Raw genomic sequence first — 19,911 nt, forward strand, 5'->3', positions numbered from 1 at the left:
TGATTAATTGGAGCACACGCGTGCGAGTCTATTTCGTTTTCCATTCGCGATTTATTCTCGTTTCGTGAGACACGAGACCGCGTTTTTCCTCCTTTCTCGTCCTTCTTTTGCTACCTCCCGGAGAGCAGCAGCTCGCCGCGCGCTCGCGTGGCTCCCTCGCGATTAAATGCAAATCTCTTTTGCGGCGTTCTTTCGCACCGGCGACACTGGAACGCGCGCCATCTGTGAGGGATTCGGTTGAAACGAGTGCTGGCGGACGAGGAGTCGGCTTCGTGAGAAATAAAAAATCATGGAGAAAAGGTAAAAACGAGCATTTTAATTCGCACAATTTGCGGGAGGAATCCCACGAATTCGAGAATTTAATTAGCCATTGAAGTAACGAGGCTCGCGTGGCCTTGCCCAAGCCTCCCAAAGGAAACCTCGTTGAACCGGAAACCGGAGAAAAAAACAGCTAAAGAGGGAGCCAAAATACACGTTGTTTTCACGAAACCAAACGCTCCGCTTGCAACGGCGCCTCATGCGATCTCAATTCCATCGACGCATCGTATCGTCGATCAGAATCAAATATGTAAATTCAATCTACCACTATTATAATAAGTTTTTAGATTTCTGGAACTTATCGCGTTCGTACTTTGTGTATAAAGATATGCGAAACGTGCGAGCCGTACCACCCGCTTATGATAAATAGCTCGGACACACGCCAAACTTTCTTGCAGGACGAATTCAAGTATATCGGGTCGGTTACAAAAATATATTTTACCTCTATTCACCAGTTTGTGTGTGTTTTTTTCTTCTTCGATATATACATAAAACATGCGAAAAAGGGACGAGTGCGAGAGGGAAGGGCCGAGGGTTAACTACGTCCCGTAAAAGTGCATGAATTTAAATATTCTCTTTCGCATATAGATGTGTACCGGAAACAGTGGAATTGCTGTTACGTAGAGGGCGATACGAGCGCGACCATCATTAAATTCTCTTCCTTATCTTTCGAGCAAGTTATATCAAATTTCGTCGTATATTTTAACGTGACCGAGATCAAACGTTTTTCGCATTATTACTATTTTAAATGAATATAAGATTAAGAATGAACTTGTGTGTCGTACCAATCGGATGACAGTCTCATACATGGCACAATAATTGTAATAAAGCGTTATCTTAATTTTTTAATTATAGACCGAGACCTATTTCGCGTTGAGAGAAAATGATTCCCTTCATAATTTTATCTCAAAATACTTTCTAGTTTCCGTATCCATTGTGACATTTCAGTTTTTTTGTTGGGAAATATGAATTTTTGAATATTCGCTGCGCACGCAGCACCAGGTCCTTGGGGAGCAAAATCAGGAAAATTTACGAATGAATCTATCGGCTTCCCTTTGAAAGGAAATAACGTTTGGAGTACGAAAAAAAATGTGGCACTAACTTTTCTTTTGCGATAACTAAAGCACTTTTTCACACAACACCAACTCAGCATGAAACGCCGACTTCATATTGATATTTCCATGGGTTAAAGAAGTTTATCTCTTGGTTTAGGAGTATCTATGGTGCAATCTAACCTTGCCTGATGGAAATAGGCAGTTAGAACCTTTACCTTACTGACCGATGCAGTTTTATTGGGCCTGGAAGCGCGTGCTGCGTAGAAGCAACATACGCCCCGACAGGGGTAATGTTCAAGTTATACTTCATTCCGAGTCTTTCACGCATGATTCGATGGTACATTCCGAAAAAGCAACGTTTGGCAGATTAGATCAGAGATCACCAAATATTTTCTGTAAAATTTCAAGATTCTCTAACCATTACCTCCCCTTTTAACGTACCATTGGATTCCGCGCGATTCAATTCGTCTATGTGATGTTTTTAATCTTTGACATCTAATTTAGGAATATATCGAATTTTTAGTTAAAGATGGTAGGTCATTGTGGCCACAAGCGACAGGCGACCAAACAGCCGATAAGGGGTCTTAAAATTTCAATGACAGGCATGGAAAAGAAATCTTGGATTGTAAGACACGAAAAAATTAGAGTGCTGTCTAAAATCGACCCTCGCGCGCCTGTACATCCTCAAATATCGTAATCGTGGAACAGAAAAAGATTTTTTCCAATAATTCCACCGATATTCGTCGTTACAAACGTTAGCGGGCGGCCAAAAGCTTGGTGCAACCGCGAGAGACTTTGGCAGTAGTGCAAGAGAACAAATGTCAGGCGTTCGGCCCGGCAGGGAGAAGGATTCACGACTCTGAGAGTATTTGGGACGAGCGCGTCCAAGATGTAGGACGTCCTGCGACTAATAAGTGATACGAGAGTAAACCCCCATCCATTTTCCGCTGAATACCCCAGCATGGAACAATTTCTCGGAAAAAAAAGCCAATTTATTTTCCACTCGGACGATGAATTGAAGTATTAGGATTTTATGGAGAATCGAATGCATTTTTTTTTATGAAAAATCGACATAATAAGTTAATCCGAAGTTCCGTGAGCATGACGGAAGTGATAATAAAAGAGGGTGATGCCGATGCCGGCATGAACGATGCGCCTTCGTTCGATACATTTTTTTCCGCACGAGTTTTTCAGAAAACGAATGTGTTTATTTATGTACTAGAAGATGAGAAAAGTGAGAATAATAAATTACGGTTCACGGTGTAACGAGTCGTTGGGCGATAAACGAGATGTTTTGTATACAGTAGACGCTCGTATAATCCCGAGGGCAATATAAACTCGAAGCTACAGTGATATTAATACAATTCGAAAGAAATAACAGAGCGCGTTTGAATCCAGTAAATCTTGCGATAGAACAAACCAAGCCTCTGCATGAGATAGATTACAAAACGAGAAATGCATGAATCGCGGTAATGCGATACCATAAATATATGCAGTCACGAATATAACAACGAATATGACAATGATTGATGCCACAGATCTTGTGAGGGGATATAGAGGACAAGTTAAGGACTCGCGGTAATTAACATTTATCATACACGGAGATGAAAGTTAAAATTTAAATTTATGAAATTTCTGCAATCGTTTAGATTTCGTTTGTTGATATTTTTAAATGGTTGCATTCGATTGGAAGGAAGAAAAAAATGATGGTTATTCGAATGAAAATGCAAAAACGATGATAACGTCCAAAACCGATGAGAGAACATTTCGTTTGAACGTGAAATAGAGGAAGGACCGATTCAAGCCTAAATAAACTTTTGTGGGTCAGCGATACTTCTTGGCTCCGAACAATCAATTATATTGCTCACCGGACGAGTTAAATAATGTCGCAGTCATCGTTATTAATCGGTTCGTACGAGAGAAGACTCTCCGCCCTGTTGTAGCGTTTCCCTTTAAGGAGAGGATCGTCGAACGTTTTGCGAACTAATGTGAAAATCTAAGAGTCCCGAATGTACATAAACTCATACATTGCCGACACACGGAGAGCGAGCCGGAGAGTTGTGTATCGATCCCCTCGCCCGCTTGACCACCAACCCCGTTGTTGACCGACGGTCAATGAGATACGGTCTTACCGCGGCAAGTGGCAGTGGCGACTCGACTCTTGCTTTTCTTCCATCTCTCTCTCTCTCTCTCTCTCTCTCCCCCTTTCAATCCTCGCACTTGCAGTCCCTCTTGTCTCGGTCGAAGGGAATTAAACCTCTCCCGTTCCCTATAACGGAAGTTCGTACAGAACCATCGTGCGGTCTCCCCTCAGACATGTCTCTCCTTGTGATTCATGCGGTTGTACAAACCTCAACGTGTGAATTACTTGATAAGGTAAACGCAGTCGCGAAGAACGTTTTCAACGCAGAGCGATATATGTTGGGAAAGATTGAATTTTGCGACGAGGAATCGTGTTGAGCAATTGCTAATATTACGAGAGGCTGCTACGATGATTAATTGTAGGTAAATTGATTCTTGAATATCCGTCGCGATAGGCGATGAAAGCGACCGCGAGCTGAGGCAGGGTCTCGAGACACGGGGATAGAGTGCGCAAGTGCATTCGAAATTGAACTCGCAATGTTTGGTCGTGTGTACACAGCGCTATTGCCATATAACCATTCCTGAGGCTCCCCACAAATGGGAAGTCTTGTCTCGCCATTGCAGCTTCTCTATCCCCTCCATTCACCGCCCCTACCGAGCTCCGTCACGCGTTCGACCTGCGCCACGTGCTTGCAAGTATAAACACTTTTGCCGTACATATACTGAAGACTCGAGTCATATTGCTTTGGAAATCATTGACCGAGGAACACGTACGGCTGGTCATTAAATCAGGAAAGGTTCGAGAAAGCGGTATGACGACTCGAAGCTTGCAAGATTGGGCGATTACGGGAACGCGGTGTGTTGCAAAATATGTTGAAAACGAAAATTTTCAGCGAGTGTTTTCGAGCCACGATATATTGGCTGTACCGCATAATTTTCTTGTAATATATTTTTAGTGCCGGTCGACAGGGAGAGTAATTCTTTTTACGACTTGCACGTGGGTTCGATGTTGGATTCTCCCCTTCGATGAAGCCACTCTATTCAGGAGTTAATTAAGGGATGACCCAGAAGAATGTAGGCCAGTTTATTTCCCACATTGAAAACTCATCGGCGCTAGACGATTTGGGCGAGCGATCGAAAATGGATCGTGCATCGACGTGATTATTCGGCGAGTCAAATCGATCGGATCCGTCACGCCCTGAGCCCTAGAAATTCGCGGATCGGGTGTGACCCAGCCGCGGCGATGAATCACAATCAACCCAAATGGTCGGGGGGAACGACGAAGCAACCTTAATGTTTTTTACCTCTTTGTATACTAAAACACAAATCATATATCGAGCTAGGCTGGCTGGCAGTCGATCATTAAACGCATTCGATCATCGCGGGATGATGCATGCTTGTGACGTGCCTACTTCATCTTGGCCGTAAGTTTGAATTCGCATCGTAGAATCCAACTCGCTGATCACTTTCATCGTAATTTGTGTGCTTCCAAATAGCAGGCTATAAGTTGGGCGGGGTTGCTCATTTTTCAGCCTCTTTTTCATGCCGCTTCCTTCGCGAACGAACTTCAAGAGGTCAATTGACCGAGATTGTCCAGACTGGAGAATGTAAAGCCAGTCGAGCAGCAAACAGACTCGGCGCGTTGCGTGCGGCCTCCTTAACAACGTTGATCTGGCCCAGATCAAAACACACTTATACAATCTCACTGCTCGACCCTTGCCCCACCGAGCTCTTTCATCCCGCGCCAAGAGAGATTATTATACGCAGTTTGTCCCTTATTGGTGGAAAAAGGTGGAACAAGGTGGAAGCTTCGGGTGCCGATCGTCAGATGTACAATCCAGGTTCGGACGCACCGACACAAGTGCCAGGACTACACCAGGGCGCTATAAGCGACTTCTAACGAAGGAAAGTTGCACCCACCCGTGCATGGACGTTCTCATGAATATTAAGGCTACACGCGTGTGACCGTACAACACGGTGCTTTAATCACGACGAACAGAACAGTTTTCCTTTTTACATATTTTCCTGAGCGCCTTATCGCGCGTACACGGACGCAAATGACAAAGTCCGTCTTTGTGTGCCGGGATCGGTCTTTTTCCCAGTTGTTCTTAAGTGGACAGCTAAATCGATCTCTACCCTGCGATTACAACTTGGTTGGTCACATTCACGCGAGCCTCTGCGTACAATACAATCTCCAGAATACTTTTTTCCCCTCTACTCCGCAATCACTCAGTTTTATCTTGATAAATATAAATGTGTATGTAATACTCGTTGGAAGAGCGATGCGGCCCCCCTACGTTCCTTGGCCTGGTGGTCTACTTTGACTTTTTTCGCGGATGGGGAACAATCGTCGATTGGGAAAGCAATTGGCGACGAGAAAGCCTGACGAATACCTGTGCCGAATAAATACTTGCCTTGAATGTTTTGTAGCTGGAAACAACGTACGACGCGCCATCCTCGAGCTCGTCGAGGTTGAGCTTCCGATCACCATCCATGGAAAATATGTGACGAGCACCCCGTGGCAGATCGAGACGTTGGGATAATCGATCCAATAGCGCCTCGAGCGAACCGATATCGCGACCGGGCTTGAATCTGCACAATAAATTCAAGCTCAATTCACTGAACCGCTCAAATATGCTCATAATATGAAAAGTCAAATAAAGCGTATAAGAATAACGCGCGAAAGAGCGACGCGGAAGCATGTGCTCGTGTTTTGGTAATTGCACTTGTATTTTCGCGCCTTCTCGGAACAACGGACACGCTTAACTAGGAGATAAAATCTGGCTGGATATTTCAAGCCTATACTGAGTTATTGAATTTTTTTGAGGATTGCTGCGACAATAAGTTGAACGATGAGAATAAACTCTCGGTTAATTAAAGCGTAATAAAAAGGTGGAAACTTGCCTGAATTCGACACCGGGAAAGTAAGGATCGCCATTTTTGTAGAAAGTAACGCGTCTCGCTCTCCAATAACCGAGGTTGTTGTATCTGGTTGTGGTGTTTGCAAGCTGCTCGTGTCGGCTCTTCGGCCTCTGCTCAGGCTGCTCAGGAGGCGGCATGCGGGGACTGGAGGGTCTGCTCTGCCTCCAGTAGCCGCCCATGCCACCTCCGCCGTTACCCCCACTAACCGGCTCGGCAATAATCCCCGTTCCCATCCCTCCGATCCCGGTACGCGCCGTCTCGCGGCGGTTTTCGAGTTCAACGTTGCTTTGCACGGAAGCAACACCGCCACCACCGCCTACCAATATTCCACCGTCGATCTTTCTCAAGCCTCCACCCGTTCTGAGCTCGTCATTGTCGTCATCCTCCTCATCCTCCTCGTCGTCCTCCTCCTCCTCCTCGTCTTCCTCAACATCCTCGTCTTCCTCGTCGACGTCGTGACGGTGATGGTGCGAACCAACGCTCGGAACATGCGCCACATTTTCGTCGATCGTACGGACCGTACCAACTTTCTCTCCGATTTTACCGGCCGTTTTGCCATTGCTCACCCTCTGAGCTTTCACCGAATCGTCGTTGTGTGGCGCCTCTTGCATCGTGCTTTCGTCCTCAACGGTTACGTTCCCTGTGTCAACAGCAACACCACCGTTCACAGTCGATGTACCACCACCGTTCATCTCCTCGTATTGGCCGATGCGCGAGCTTCCTCTCGAAAGGACTGCCTGTTGCTGATTATTATTGTGTGCTGCTATCATCTCGCAGGGAGACGGTCGGTCTCCTTAAAATATATTTCTTACCCACCGGATTTACTCTAATCTTTTGTTTTATCAGTGCATTTGAAGTAGACTCTCGCGACACTTGCGTCAGTTTCGAATGTATTAATTATTATTTTTGCTGCTTTAGTATTCGTCCGCAAGAATATTCAAAAGTGAAGAATAATATATACACCGGTCTCTACCGCCGAACGAGCATATAGATTGGTCGAGAGAGCGTGATAGGCCAACTCTGTATCGAGCCACGTGCAGACGGAAATTCGTTTTTTTTTTCACAAATTATATCGTCCTTGCCTCTTTATGGCACGCAAGTATATAGATACCCACTGGAAGTTAGGTCCATAAAAAAATCCTAACTACACTTGCGATGATCGGCACCTCGGAACTTTGTGTGTCTTTGTGCGTCGAGCTTGTATACTGGCCGCGTTCCCGTCTAAATTCTTTCCGGCATTTTCTACCTATACCTTATTCGGAAATGCTGCATGGGTGCGTATATACGCGTGTGCTTTCCGCAAGAAACGAAATGTAAAGTGTAAAAATGTAAATATCAACACTTTTTTTCTTTCAAGCCGTTTAAAAGAGTCACGTGTGAGGCGTGATTGTAAAATATTCAGGATCGATTTATTGCACTCTTCGCCCTTCTCAATATTCGTTTGTCTCTCGCGTCTGTGCTTTCACAAAATTGCTCTTGTCTCTTGAAAGAGCCACACGCGCTGCCGTTTTATAACTGCGGCTCCCACTGCGGATTATTATCTCGGGGAAATCACGACGGAGAATATATACGATAAAAGTCTTGTCTTTTGAATCGTCGAATTTCTACCTTTGAGAATGTCTTTTCGAACAACATTAATTTTATTAATCCGTTGATTGCGCGAACCACTCGGAGAGGGATTTTGTCCTAAAAGTCGGATTCGCTTCCGATTAAAATTCTTTTTAATTTATCCACCGTTTGAATAATTGCATGAACCGGCCAGTGGATCGCAAAGTATTTTTAAATATATATTCTCGTTGCATCAATACACTTTTGTCACAAAAGTTTCATACGCAAGTGCTACTTTTTTTTCAATAAACTTTCACAAGCGACAATGAATCACCGACTTCGTTCCCCTGATTCACGTGTCTCACTCACCTCACTCACACATATCAAGGACACTTGTAAGCATTGCAATTTTTTGCAATAATTTACGTGGTTGAATTTGGAGGTCGAGGCGTCGAATGAAGAGAACTTTTGACGGACCTTGAGGCAAGAGTGTTCGCAGCTCGGAGATATGCGATAACGGGGAGTTCAATGCGCTCTGTTCTTTTTTTTTCCCGACAATTTCCTCTCGTCTATTTGCATATATAGTTTATTCGAATTGGAAAACCCGTTGAACGAGGCATTAAATTCGTCGCCGTTTCTCGCTGATCGAGTCGCCCAACGACGATTATGTATCGTCGTTTTACATATTCATGGTGCGCGTCCTTCGACGATGGCGTCCCAGCGTCGAGTGTCGCTCTCCGACTGTGGATTATTAGGGTTGAGCGAGGGGTTTGTGGCGGTGCTTAGGCGTCGGCGTCGTTCCCAGCCTCGTGTCAGTGAACCTAAGTCACTCGTGCCGATCTCGTGTTGGTTTTGTAGTTATGTACGTGTTTCTTCCTCCGCTCGAGTACAACCGCCGCAAGTACTCGTCCGGCATTTGCAGCAGCTAAACCTCTTCTAACCCCTCCAGCCCGCTTTACTCGATCATCCGTGAAACACGCGCACTAGCAGCGACAACCCCGAACTTGTTGCTCCCTTCGCTTCTATATCGACATCGACGCAGAACCAGCCCGCAAAACCCCCCCCGGTCTCTTTCGATTGGCTGTTGACTCGTCTTCATCCCCGCGTTCGTAATGATCCTTCGAATCGGGGAAAAAGTACCCCCCTACGATTAACTATGAGCCGGCCCTTCTCTTGGCATTGGACACATCCGGAATCGCGCAGATGTTGGCATGGCCACGATCTCGAGCGCGGTTTTCCTACTCGTTCGACATTCCAATTAATTTTCGTAATTTTCTTTGAATAACATATATTCATGAAATTCAATATTTTTCAATGGCACGTGCGGCAGCAAATCCTTGCCTATAAAAATTAAATAAACTATATAGACGTTTTTTGTGGCTCGCTAATGTGACCGTTGCTTTCGTGTCGTTATATCGCGCGGATACGATCAGGTCGCTCATTAGGCGTGCAATGGGATCCTTGCGATGGGAAAACTCGAAGCCAAAGAGTGTCCTCCGACCCCTCGCGGACGCCGCGGCTTTTCTCCATCATCTTATGACGTCGAACCGCACGCGATCCACACACTTTTCATATTTCCACGTTTTTTTGACGTTATAGGGGCATGCACGAGCCAGAACACGAACTGAATCAGAAAAGATTTCCCCTCTCTGTAACTTCATTGAATTTCCTCGACTCAGTGCTCAGTTTGATCACTTATTTATCGCGATTTATTGCGCATCGAATTATGCACACGGTCGCCGTGAGAAATGTAACGACTAAACGTTCAGAGGAAAAAAAAAAATAAACGGCTGGGAATTTGAAAAAAAAAAAAACACCAACTGGAGAGAGAATGCATGGAAAATAGGTCGTGCGTGAAATGTCAATAAAAATTTGATTGACCGTTGGATTTTTAGTGCATGGTTCCTGTAAAAATAACCGAGCGTGTTACGACGTCGAGTCATAAAATATTTAGCTTAGCCTCACACTTGTGACTCGACTCGGTATATTTGCACGATCCCCGCTGTTGAATAAAGTGCGAACAGATAGGAATCTTGAGAGACGCTCGTATCCTTAGAATTCGAGAGGAAAAGCTGCCCAAAAAGTGTTAACAAACTCGGTGTCCGGTATGCAAGTGAAAATGTTGGAATTGTATGTACCGGAATTGAGACGATGCAATCGCTTTGAAAAAGCCTTCGCTTTTCAACGTAACGAGGTTTCGATCGCGGGGTAATTCTTTTTTTCCGCTGACACTTCCTCTCCGAGATTGGCGCCATTTTTTCTCGCCAACTGTCGTGAAAAACCCTCCCCTTGGATAATTATCACAGCCATTAAATTCATAGCGAGCGAAAGGGGCCGGAACGAGAAGTAAAAATCGAAACTCGAGTCCGGCGGTGAATGTCTGACCGCACACGGAGTAACACCACTCGAGAAATCGAACGAGCGTGGTGTGTACGCGAGCGAGATTAAATCGCACGACTTTTCATTCTTTCGGGTCAAACTAATTTATGATTTTGGGAAATCGGATCTTGATCTAATGCATTCGTTATTTTCTCAAGATTCAAAGTCGATGAGTAATTCATTAAAATTTACGCTCAACCGAATAAAATAGAGCGCGGCCTCGGTGTCTTTTATCCCTTCCGGCAAAGTTTTTTAAATTATCACGCCAACGAAGCAGCCGATAAAAACCAGTGAAATATAAAATTGAATTGTATAAAAAATTTTAAATAAATATTGAATATTTATTGTTCCCAGAATCTTTTATGAGGGATCAATATAGACGTTGGTCTACGATCACGAGATAAGTTTACCCGCCGCGCTGTGTGTGACACGAACGTCTGCATAAAGTTTCGAAACGAAAGTGGACAAACTTTAAGAGATCGTGCTTTGCCCTCCGTATCGAACAGGGGTTCGCGCAGAGAGCGCAGCCCTTGGTAAAAACAAAGGGGCAGGCAGAGGTAAAAAAAAGGAGAGAGGGGGAGAAAGAATAGTGGGCAAGTAAACTCGTAAGACTTTCTCGAGACACGCAGCAGCGGTGAGCCGAGTGACCATGCCCCAGTAATTTTTGCTCGTGACCAAACGCCCGGACACGAACAGGCTAAACTTTTCACCGATATATGGGCGAAACAAAAAATCCCCTCAACATCGAGTTGTGTACATTTTTTTTTCTTCCCGAGTTGTTGCGAGTTGCGAGTTACGATCGATTTGACTCTGTGTGACGAATTTGTCATTCTCGAATACCGCGAATTTTACTCCCGATTCCCCACTCCCCACTCCTCGCACCGGCCTTCCTTCACTTCAGCTTATTCGATGTGACATTTTTTCACGACTGCACACTTGCTTAGCGACACACGACGAAACTCTTACGTCCTTTGACCAATGAATTTCTTTGCACACTTTCTACGCAGATCATTTTACGCGAGTACACGTCGATTTTAATTGAAACCGTTGTACCCGTGTTTCAATTGAATCTTTCCGCTCAGTTATGCGATCCAAAGGGCAATGTTCGAGCTGTAAATTCAACGATTGAGATACGCGGGGGGTAAAACTCGCGGCATCCTTCCCGCTTCTTGTTCAATTTCTTCGTAAATACGAAAAAGTCCAAAACTGTCGATGAAGGAACGAGATTAAAAGTCCAACGAATTTTTTCGAATTGATCGATCGGTATTCGCATAAACTTCAACGTCTAAAAAGCTTGGAACTTTTGATCCAATTCAACTGCGTTATCATTTTACACCCTTAATTGTGCAATATCGTCTTTATACACGTGCAACGATAATAACATTTAATAACCGGCGTACGCGTTAGCATCAGAGAGAGAGACTGCTTGTATTATTTAATATAATGAGGCGATTATCAGGCCTCGGAGCCAGAATCCTGCTGGTAAGATAACGGCTAATTCTTTGGTAAATTTGTGCTTTAATGATTGTGTATGTGAAAGGTATATAAGCTGAGACTTCCAAGTGCCCTGAGAAATAATCGTCCGACAGTCCAGTCACGCACCTCTGATTCCTCATGTGCAGGGTGTCCCAAAATTCTTGTCAAAAGTTCCTTATACGATTGACGCAGAAGGCGCAATTTCCAAGGGAAAAGTCATTAGTGACTTTTTCGTCCGACACTTTTCCTCCGTTAATGAAATATCGATTGACTCGTGAGTGATGTTTACAGGGTGTCCTATAAGTCATTCGAGAAATTAGGAGGAACGCCGCTTGGATCTCATAAAAATTATAAAGAGCGAAATCCTCGCAGCCACTTTTCCGTTTGATTAGATTTTTTTAGGTTTCGTATGTTCAAGTTTTTTTTATCGATGTAGATTTGATTGGGTTTGCAATAAATACCGATTTCTCTCGTCATTGCAATGAGGAGATTGCTGCTGCTAATAGAAGAAACGTCTTATCGCTCAATATCTCGATCCAAGAGATCGGAAAACCTGATATACGCACTAATTTGTCAACGCGAGACGAAAATTTTCGTCTCGCGTGATTTTTTCCCCAACTCGGAAAGTTTGATCAAGAGATCTCTTTTCACTGATCGTTTCCTCGGCGCCGCTGTTCTTCCCAACAGTAAGTAATGCAACCGATCTGAGCTTGGGGTGCCGTACACTTTTCCCGCCATCACCAACGAGTTTTTAGCGTGCAGCCTGTGCACAAACTGGAATTCAAGATTCAGATTTTCCTCTTACCTACCCCTAAATTCGTGATCGTGTAGAGTATAGCGTGTTCACTGTTCTGTTCTATAAATAAAAACTGGCTCTTTTTGTTCTACATAATAACGCGATGCAGGAGATTTTTGTGAATTTGTATGACATTAGAGAAGTCATCAAACGCGCGAGTAAAACTTTCCAATCCAAGAAAAAAAAACACCTGATGACTACAATTTGGCAAATCATTATTGATCTCTTATTATATATTCAATAATATTCATTAACAAACGCTTCTCATAGTTAAATTACAAAATATCAAAAATCCGCATGTGAACTTGATTTGTGAACTTGAATTTTTTTTTTTTTTTCATGTTGTGGAATTCGAACGAGTTTTCTTTTTCTTTTTCTTCTCTTTTATTTTGGCTTCGACGTGCTCATCGAGTTGCAAATTTTCGGTATTTTCTAACATTTCTTTAGCCTCGATATCTTTTTTCTTTTTTTTCTTCGGTATGTTCACGTCGAAATGTTCAACTTTTATTTCACAATCAGATTCCGTTCGAGCCAAGTTGCCGAATTCGTGGCCCTCCGTTTTTCTTCGTTTCCCTTTTTTCTTTGATTTTTTTTCCTTCGAACTGTCAAACGATTCCGATTCGATAACATTTTTCTGGTCATTTTTCAAACTTTTCGTACTTTCATTTTCATCTACGAAATCTCGAGGTTTTTCTTGTTTCGCGAATGCTTTTTTACTTTTACGTATGTATGCTGGCAGAGGAACGTCGGAACTCCTTTCAAAAACGGCGACGAAAAATCCGTTGCTGTAATCGGTTTCTGGCCTTGCGTACAAACATTTTTGTTTACACGCGTATTCCTCTGAACTGAAGTTGTTCCAATTACCTCCCAGTAACTTTTTCACGGATTTTAGTTTGTACGAGTCTCCGATGTCCGATAAAATCTCGTCAACCACCATCTCATTTTCTTCTGGATACATCGAGCATGTGCTGTAAACGACACGCTTTACCGTTGGAAAATTCAAGAGTGCGTGACGCAGAAGAAGCACCTGGAAGGACTGCAAACTTCTCAAGCGTCCTGGTGCACTTTTTGAACTGTTGCCATCCAAGTTCATACGATCGGACATACCTGGCGATATTTTATAAATGTTACTGCATCAAGTCACAAATCAATCAGTAATTTCAATTCTCTCTACATTTTTCACTCAATTTTTACACATTTCGATGAAATAATTATTATCGTAATTTGCGTATAAAACTCAATCAACGGACTCGCTGGACGAAAAAAATTCTTACCTGATCCAGAACAGCTTGGATCAACCAGAATATACTCAACGTTCGGGCACTTGTTTACATCCATTGTCATGGAATCAGCGTTAAATGTCGTCACGCAAGTAGCATTAGAATCTTCAACCAATTTGCACAAAGTTTCATATCTTCTCTTGTCTTTTTCGATTGCAAATATTTTGCTGGAAAAAAAAAAGGGAACGATGAAAGGAAATTCAAGATTTGCGAGAATTGATTGCGAATCCATGTTTGAATAATAGCTGAAAATTAAACTATTTCTTAATATATAAACAATGAAAATATTACCATACCCTTGATTTTTCATTATAGCTGCTAAATGGGTCGTTTTCATTCCAGGCGCAGCACACATGTCCAAAGCTGTGGATCCTGGTTTAGGATTCAACAAAAATGCAGGAAAACAACTCGCCTGTAAAGAGAAAGTAAAAGAAGTTCTTTGGAAATCAATTTTCCAACCAAAACGAGTCTCTTAGCCATGAAAATAAATTCTCGAGCAGTAATCAAATTCTACCTTGTCCTGAAGTATAATAGCTCCATCCTTGTACCTCGGATCATTGTGAAACTGAGTTCCACATGGAAAAGCCAATAATTCGGGGACATGGAAATCTTGAATGAACGAATTGCCATTCAATTTTCCAAGGGTGTTGAGGAAAGAAGTATACTCTGGACATTTTGGCAAGAGCATCCATTCGTCGTCCTTGAACGATTGTATTATTTCTTCGACGTTTGCGACGAGAGTATTTACACGAACGTATCTTGGTTTCTTGACTGAAATACAAATATTGTTTCTGTTTATCGTTTGTGACGGTTGAGAAGGGTAAAATTTTGAATAAAAACTCGTATGTCGCTGGATTTACATTTTTATTATCAGAGTTTCATAGGTATCAAAAAATTCAATAAATCGGAGTATTTATTTATGTACTCTGCACTTTCATTCGTCATTCTTTCTGTAATTGCTATGTTTTTAGTGAAAAATTTTAGAAAAGCATGAAATTCAATTGAAATTTTTCAAACTTTGAAATTATTGGAACAATGCTTCATAGAAAAGTTTATAAATGCTGTGGAAATGTATTTTCTTAATTCAATCCAAAAATTAATCAGTTTTCGGTCGTGCGTCCTCGTCGCTTGAGTCTTCAACAACAAGATTTTCTTTGGGATCGTCATCGGCTTCATGCATAGCTCTGTAAGCGTAGCAGGCGATAATGGCATAAACCGCAACAATAGCAGCCGCTACGGAGAAACAATTGGTGGTGAATCTATCGGTGTGGAATTCAGTCCTCATTATATGCTGAGTGCCAAAAAAGGCGGCGAAGGGAAGAGTAAACATTGCGACACTGTAGAGGAACAGTATCCCGAGAACGGCGGCCAAACCCATTGTTTATATGTGCTACGGAAGCTGAAATTTTGAGATTTCGATGACCGCTCTCTTTTCCAGTTCTGGATTATTGTTTGCCCACCGCTTTTAATAGCGTACTCGCAAAACCTGAAAACACAAGGGAAAATTTTGTCTGAGACAAACTTTCAATGAATTTTTATTCACCTTGTTGGTCAGATGTCGGTACTTCTAAATTCTTGGAAAGCTCCAACAATTTTTCTCTGTAGGACAGCACCGTTTGGAGAGGTTTTGCCTCTGACTTTAATACTTTTTTTCCCCATAATAACTCTGCTATTAACACTCTTGCTAGCCAAGCATCCAGACGCTTTTCTTCCAATAATATTCTACTTTTGCGTAGTAACTCATCCAGTAGAGAGCCATTCTTCAAAGTTGTCACGGCTAAGGCATAGCAACTTGCTAGATTCTAGGGGAATAAAATTTGTTTTTGATCCAGTGACCTTCAACCAGAAACCTCAATTGCTGGTGTACCTCAGAAATTTTCCAACAAAAAATTTCTTTAGTTTTTTTTATGCATGCTTTCGGTGTCATTTTTTACATTTAGTTCTTTTTTCACTGTCATTTTGTAATTCCATTGTTTATATTTAAAGAAAAAAGAAGTTAGTAATATAAATATCAATTTTATCACATGAACACGGTTCTTTGAAATCTATTCAGAGATTTTCAACTTCAATAGATGTTTTACAGATAAACCATGAAAATATTTCTAATTTTTGCACTATCGCTGATGAGGAAACAAAAAACCCATTTATCCAGGTTCGAGCAATAAAAACAAATAGCAAATTGCAATTTTGAAGACACCTCCAGTATTTTAGTTTCGTTTATGTTTGTTTTATTATTTTTACGAGATTTCTGATGATTCACATATATATATGTGTGTGAAGCACACACAAATGGCATACTGGAAATTTGTCTTAATTATTTTATTTTCATATAAATTTTTTTACACTATAACATTATTAAAAATCAATAAACCAACCGAAAAATTTGTTCATACAATATTCGGTCAAAGCACGTGGTTTACTCACGGGATGTTTTTTCTCATAAATCAACTGTTTAAGGCTAGCTCCGTCTTCCGCAACTTTTTGGACGATTTTTGCCGTAGTTTTGTACAGTCTTGGAACTTTTATAGAATGTACAAAGCCGTTAGACATTGTTTCATTCAAGAGATAATATTTTTGCTCTCCACTGATTACAATGATACTTGTCTTTCGCTTTAGAATGACAATTATCAGATAATATTTTAGGTTAGGACGTGCGATCAATACAAGAATACACACACACGGAGTCAATAAGGCGGTCGGGTTTAAATTATATATGGTCATTCACGAGAGTTCTAAGGTAATGTGACTAGTCATTTTACCATTTTTGCGAGGAAACGGAACGCAAAAAAAGGGGGAAAAAATTGTCTTTTCGTTTTTGAAAAATCTAGTATTACTATACAGGTTTAAAATAATAACATTGTACAATTATTAAAACCAATAAGTGAACGGTTATACTTCAGTCGCATCCACAGCTGAATCAAATATTGGATGATGATAGGGCGAAAGGCGTGTGAACGTGATTTGTAAAATAACGGTTTATTCATTGCCTCAATTCGACGTATACAATAACAATTTTTTTTATATATGAAGTTCTATACATATACGTAACATCAACATAAATATAAATATATGTATGAATAGAGTATCGAGTTTCGTGCCAGCCGAGCTCGATCGAAATTATATTTGCGAATGTTGTTAGAATGTATTTGTTAACTTCAGACGTATACGATCATATGGATATTCGGGGATTTGAAAAATTATGACTTTGTGTGAATGTTCCAAGTTTCGATACTGTAAAACAAAAAAAAAAAAAAAGAAAAGAACATGAAAAATTGAATAAATATAAATAATTCCAAGCGGATTCGAACGAATGACAAAGTTTGTTTTTCGCTTGAATTACAAAAATGATTGATCTTTGTGCGTTTTACGAAAAAATGTATTTACACACTGAAAAAATATTGTCCTTTTTTTTCCCTACGATCCTAAAAATCGATAAAAAAAAATATACGATTCAGAAAAAAAGAGGTTTTTTCAAAAAAACAATGCTAGTCTTCTCAGACTCCAAGCTTATTTGTATGCTTCTCGTTTCTCGTTCGCGATTCTGGCACGCCATTTTTTCGATATGTCGATTGTCCTAGTTACGCGAAACGTTGCTTATACGCGGCTGTCATTTGCTCAAGGAAAATAAATGTCAAGACAGTATGAGGCCCCAGTCTAGCGTAGTAAGGAAAGAATCCTTTCCACAGAGCAAATATACCCTCGTTCCGTACTACTTTCGTCAAAACATCGATGGTTCCTTTGAACTCGGGTTTGCCATCAATCATTTTCATGTTTTGAATCCTGTAATGTTTTTTAAGCAAATTAATCTCTCAGTGTTCGTGTTTTCGCTTGTTGATATAGTATGATTTTGACGTTGGGAATATTTATAAAATTTTAATTTCTTATTGAAAAAAATGTGGAAATAACGAAGTATTTTTGTTTGTGAAATTTCTTATATCTACTTTTCAAACAAAAATTCAGATTTCTAACAAATATTTGGGAAAAAAAATTACCTAGTTTTTGCGATATCTACAGGCATTGATGCTGCAGTCGTTATTAATCCCGAAATCATCGAACTGGCAAAATGCAGCATTATATTTTCTTCGAAGTATCCTGTGAAAAACGATTGTAACCGTAGAGGTTTTTATTAAGTTTGAATATCATTGGTAACAATGTGATTAAATGCACCAACTAACCAGTATCCAAAAGGGCTTGTTTAGCTTGAGAATAAGATGCCAGTTGTGCAGCATTCACAACCATGGCTCGGCCCATAGTCGGAATCGCTCCTCTCCACAGAGTGAATAATCCTTCCTCTTTTATAATGCGGAACAGAGCGTCGAAAACGTTCTTGTACATTCGTCTCTCAGCTGAAACCGATAAGAATTAAGACAATGTGCAAAAAAAATTAAAATAACTTTCTAATTCCATTGAAAATTTGTAAATTCATTATTTCATCATCAATTTCATCATTTTCAAGAATTTGATAAATCATTGACTTTTGATTTATAAAAATCTTTTCTTACCAAGTGGCAATCTTCCATCAGCGGTCATTCTAATAAGTGCAACTTCTGCAGGTGTGCCAACAAATGCTCCAACACAACCGGCAGTCATTCCCAGAGCAGCTTTTGTAAGAAAATTTGGTTGTCCATTTGCTCTAAGGGTTACAGAATTTCTAATCAAGTCCAAAAGTAAATGAGGAGGGGATAATGTAATGGAAAATTCCCAGAACTGGAATCCAACAGATTACGAATAACTGTACATATTTTTTGCATACTTACGATGCAAGCTCAAACAACCAGGTATAAATACCAAGTCTGGTCGTTGTGTAAGTTGCTTGTCTCATTAGGCCGGCTGATAAGCCAGAGTACATGGCCATAACACCCTCATTTTTACATATCGAAGAAACAATGCTCAACGTTGAAGTCTTTGTGCCACTCAATTGCATGCGATTTTTGATCAGATCCAATGGTTGGACAAAACAAGTAGCAGCCATTCTGAAAATTACAAGAGATCGCTACTTTTATTTCTACTATTGTCCTTTTGTTTATGAATTCTTATCCCGTTAGAATTTATAGCTTCGATATATGGTTGATTCTGATCCTTTGAAATTCAGTAATGATTAATTTTTAAGATAAACCTTTTTTCTTTTAGCTATCGAAACATTGGAAAGCTGATATTTTCATCATCCAAATAAAATGATAATGGTACGATTTCACAACTCTTGCAAACAAACTGAAATTCTATGATCATTTTAACTGTGGGTACAAAGTCCAATTGCTTTGTTTGCCAAAAAAAACACTACAATGTTTTCGGTTGTTATTAATGAACATTTTTATGAAAATAGTAATTTATCGGATACTGCAAAAATTCGAACAATTGAAATTTGAAAAATTACGGTTTTCAAAAGCTTCAATATAACATTTATGACAAAAATAAATAAATTATGTAATCTTGAGTAATTTCAATAATCGCGACTTTTCATCGATGTTACGTGAACCGTCATTTCAAATGATTTTTTCATTTTTTTGTTTTTTCAAAATTTATTTTTTTAATCTCGCCATTCGAAAAATTGTTTCAGTGTTGATACGCATATATGTATAAAGATTCCAAGCACTCATCATTATCAAAAAAGATAAAATTGCGAAAAGGCAAATTCAAAGTGATTTATCCCAAAAACGAATGTATATTTTTTTATGCCAAAATCATTCATGAAGTAAAAAAAATAGGATCGAATTAAAAGCAATATATTTTTTCAATTTCCTCTTGGTTCAAAAGTACCCTACAACGAAAAATGTTTGTATAGTAACAATTGAAAAAATACATACCCGGAGGTGCCGCCAATTAAAAATTTAATGCTGTTAGGAACTGAGGGTGGAGATTTTTCGCTGGCCATATTAATGTTTACGAAGTCTGACGGGCGTGAATAAACACAACGCGAATACTAATGAAAGATGAAAGATTTTATTTCCAGATGAGAGCACAGAATTGAGAAGTGATGGAAGTTGTATGTGACAAAATGTTCGACCACCTGATGACCGAAAAAAAACAAAAAAATCGATCCACGACCTCTGGCAAC

The 19,911-nt window shown here is 40.7% G+C and overlaps 3 protein-coding genes across 3 annotated transcripts in view; all 3 read right to left on the minus strand.

The window, feature by feature from the left end:
- LOC122407569 (echinoderm microtubule-associated protein-like CG42247) overlaps positions 1 to 9,131 on the minus strand; it is a 28,268-nt gene extending 19,137 nt beyond the window's left edge. Inside the window, exons 1-2 of the mRNA XM_043413878.1 lie at positions 6,360 to 9,131; positions 5,870 to 6,047 (exon numbers count right to left, since the gene is read on the minus strand). Coding sequence (XP_043269813.1) covers positions 5,870 to 6,047; positions 6,360 to 7,147 — 966 coding nt within the window. The 5' untranslated portion in view covers positions 7,148 to 9,131. The remainder of the gene's footprint in view (positions 1 to 5,869; positions 6,048 to 6,359) is intronic.
- A 3,643-nt stretch (positions 9,132 to 12,774) lies between these two features.
- On the minus strand, positions 12,775 to 16,715 carry Nsun5 (Nop2/Sun-like domain containing protein 5). Its single transcript, XM_043413573.1, has 6 exons — positions 16,281 to 16,715; positions 15,400 to 15,658; positions 14,371 to 14,627; positions 14,153 to 14,268; positions 13,851 to 14,023; positions 12,775 to 13,683 (listed from the first exon to the last, which is right to left on the minus strand). Exons 1-6 carry the CDS (start codon positions 16,575 to 16,577, stop codon positions 12,914 to 12,916), a joined length of 1,872 nt encoding a protein of 623 aa, XP_043269508.1. The 5' UTR covers positions 16,578 to 16,715; the 3' UTR covers positions 12,775 to 12,913.
- Positions 16,716 to 16,816: 101 nt separating this feature from the next.
- LOC122407410 (mitochondrial 2-oxoglutarate/malate carrier protein-like) lies at positions 16,817 to 19,799 on the minus strand. The gene is made up of 6 exons (XM_043413581.1): positions 19,661 to 19,799; positions 18,614 to 18,829; positions 18,359 to 18,489; positions 18,032 to 18,202; positions 17,849 to 17,948; positions 16,817 to 17,636 (listed from the first exon to the last, which is right to left on the minus strand). The coding sequence occupies exons 1-6, from the start codon at positions 19,726 to 19,728 to the stop codon at positions 17,435 to 17,437; spliced, it is 888 nt and encodes a 295-aa protein (XP_043269516.1). The 5' UTR covers positions 19,729 to 19,799; the 3' UTR covers positions 16,817 to 17,434.
- Positions 19,800 to 19,911: the final 112 nt, after the last annotated feature.

The sequence above is a fragment of the Venturia canescens genome, chromosome 3, assembly GCF_019457755.1.
Source record: "Venturia canescens isolate UGA chromosome 3, ASM1945775v1, whole genome shotgun sequence".
NCBI classification, from domain to species: Eukaryota; Metazoa; Arthropoda; class Insecta; order Hymenoptera; family Ichneumonidae; genus Venturia; species Venturia canescens.

Coding starts and splice junctions, on each gene's coding strand:
- Nsun5 (XM_043413573.1), bottom strand. CDS start 16,577: ATGACCATATATAATTTAAACCCGACCGCCTTATTGACTCCGTGTGTG. Junction 14,269..14,370: donor CTATTATACTTCAGGACAAG/GTAGAATTTGAT, acceptor TTCTCTTTACAG/GCGAGTTGTTTTCCTGCATT. Junction 14,024..14,152: donor GCTATAATGAAAAATCAAGG/GTATGGTAATAT, acceptor TTTTTTTTCCAG/CAAAATATTTGCAATCGAAA.
- LOC122407410 (XM_043413581.1), bottom strand. CDS start 19,728: ATGGCCAGCGAAAAATCTCCACCCTCAGTTCCTAACAGCATTAAATTT. Junction 18,490..18,613: donor TGGTTGTTTGAGCTTGCATC/GTAAGTATGCAA, acceptor TGTAACCCTTAG/AGCAAATGGACAACCAAATT. Junction 17,637..17,848: donor GTAGATATCGCAAAAACTAG/GTAATTTTTTTT, acceptor AAAACATTACAG/GATTCAAAACATGAAAATGA.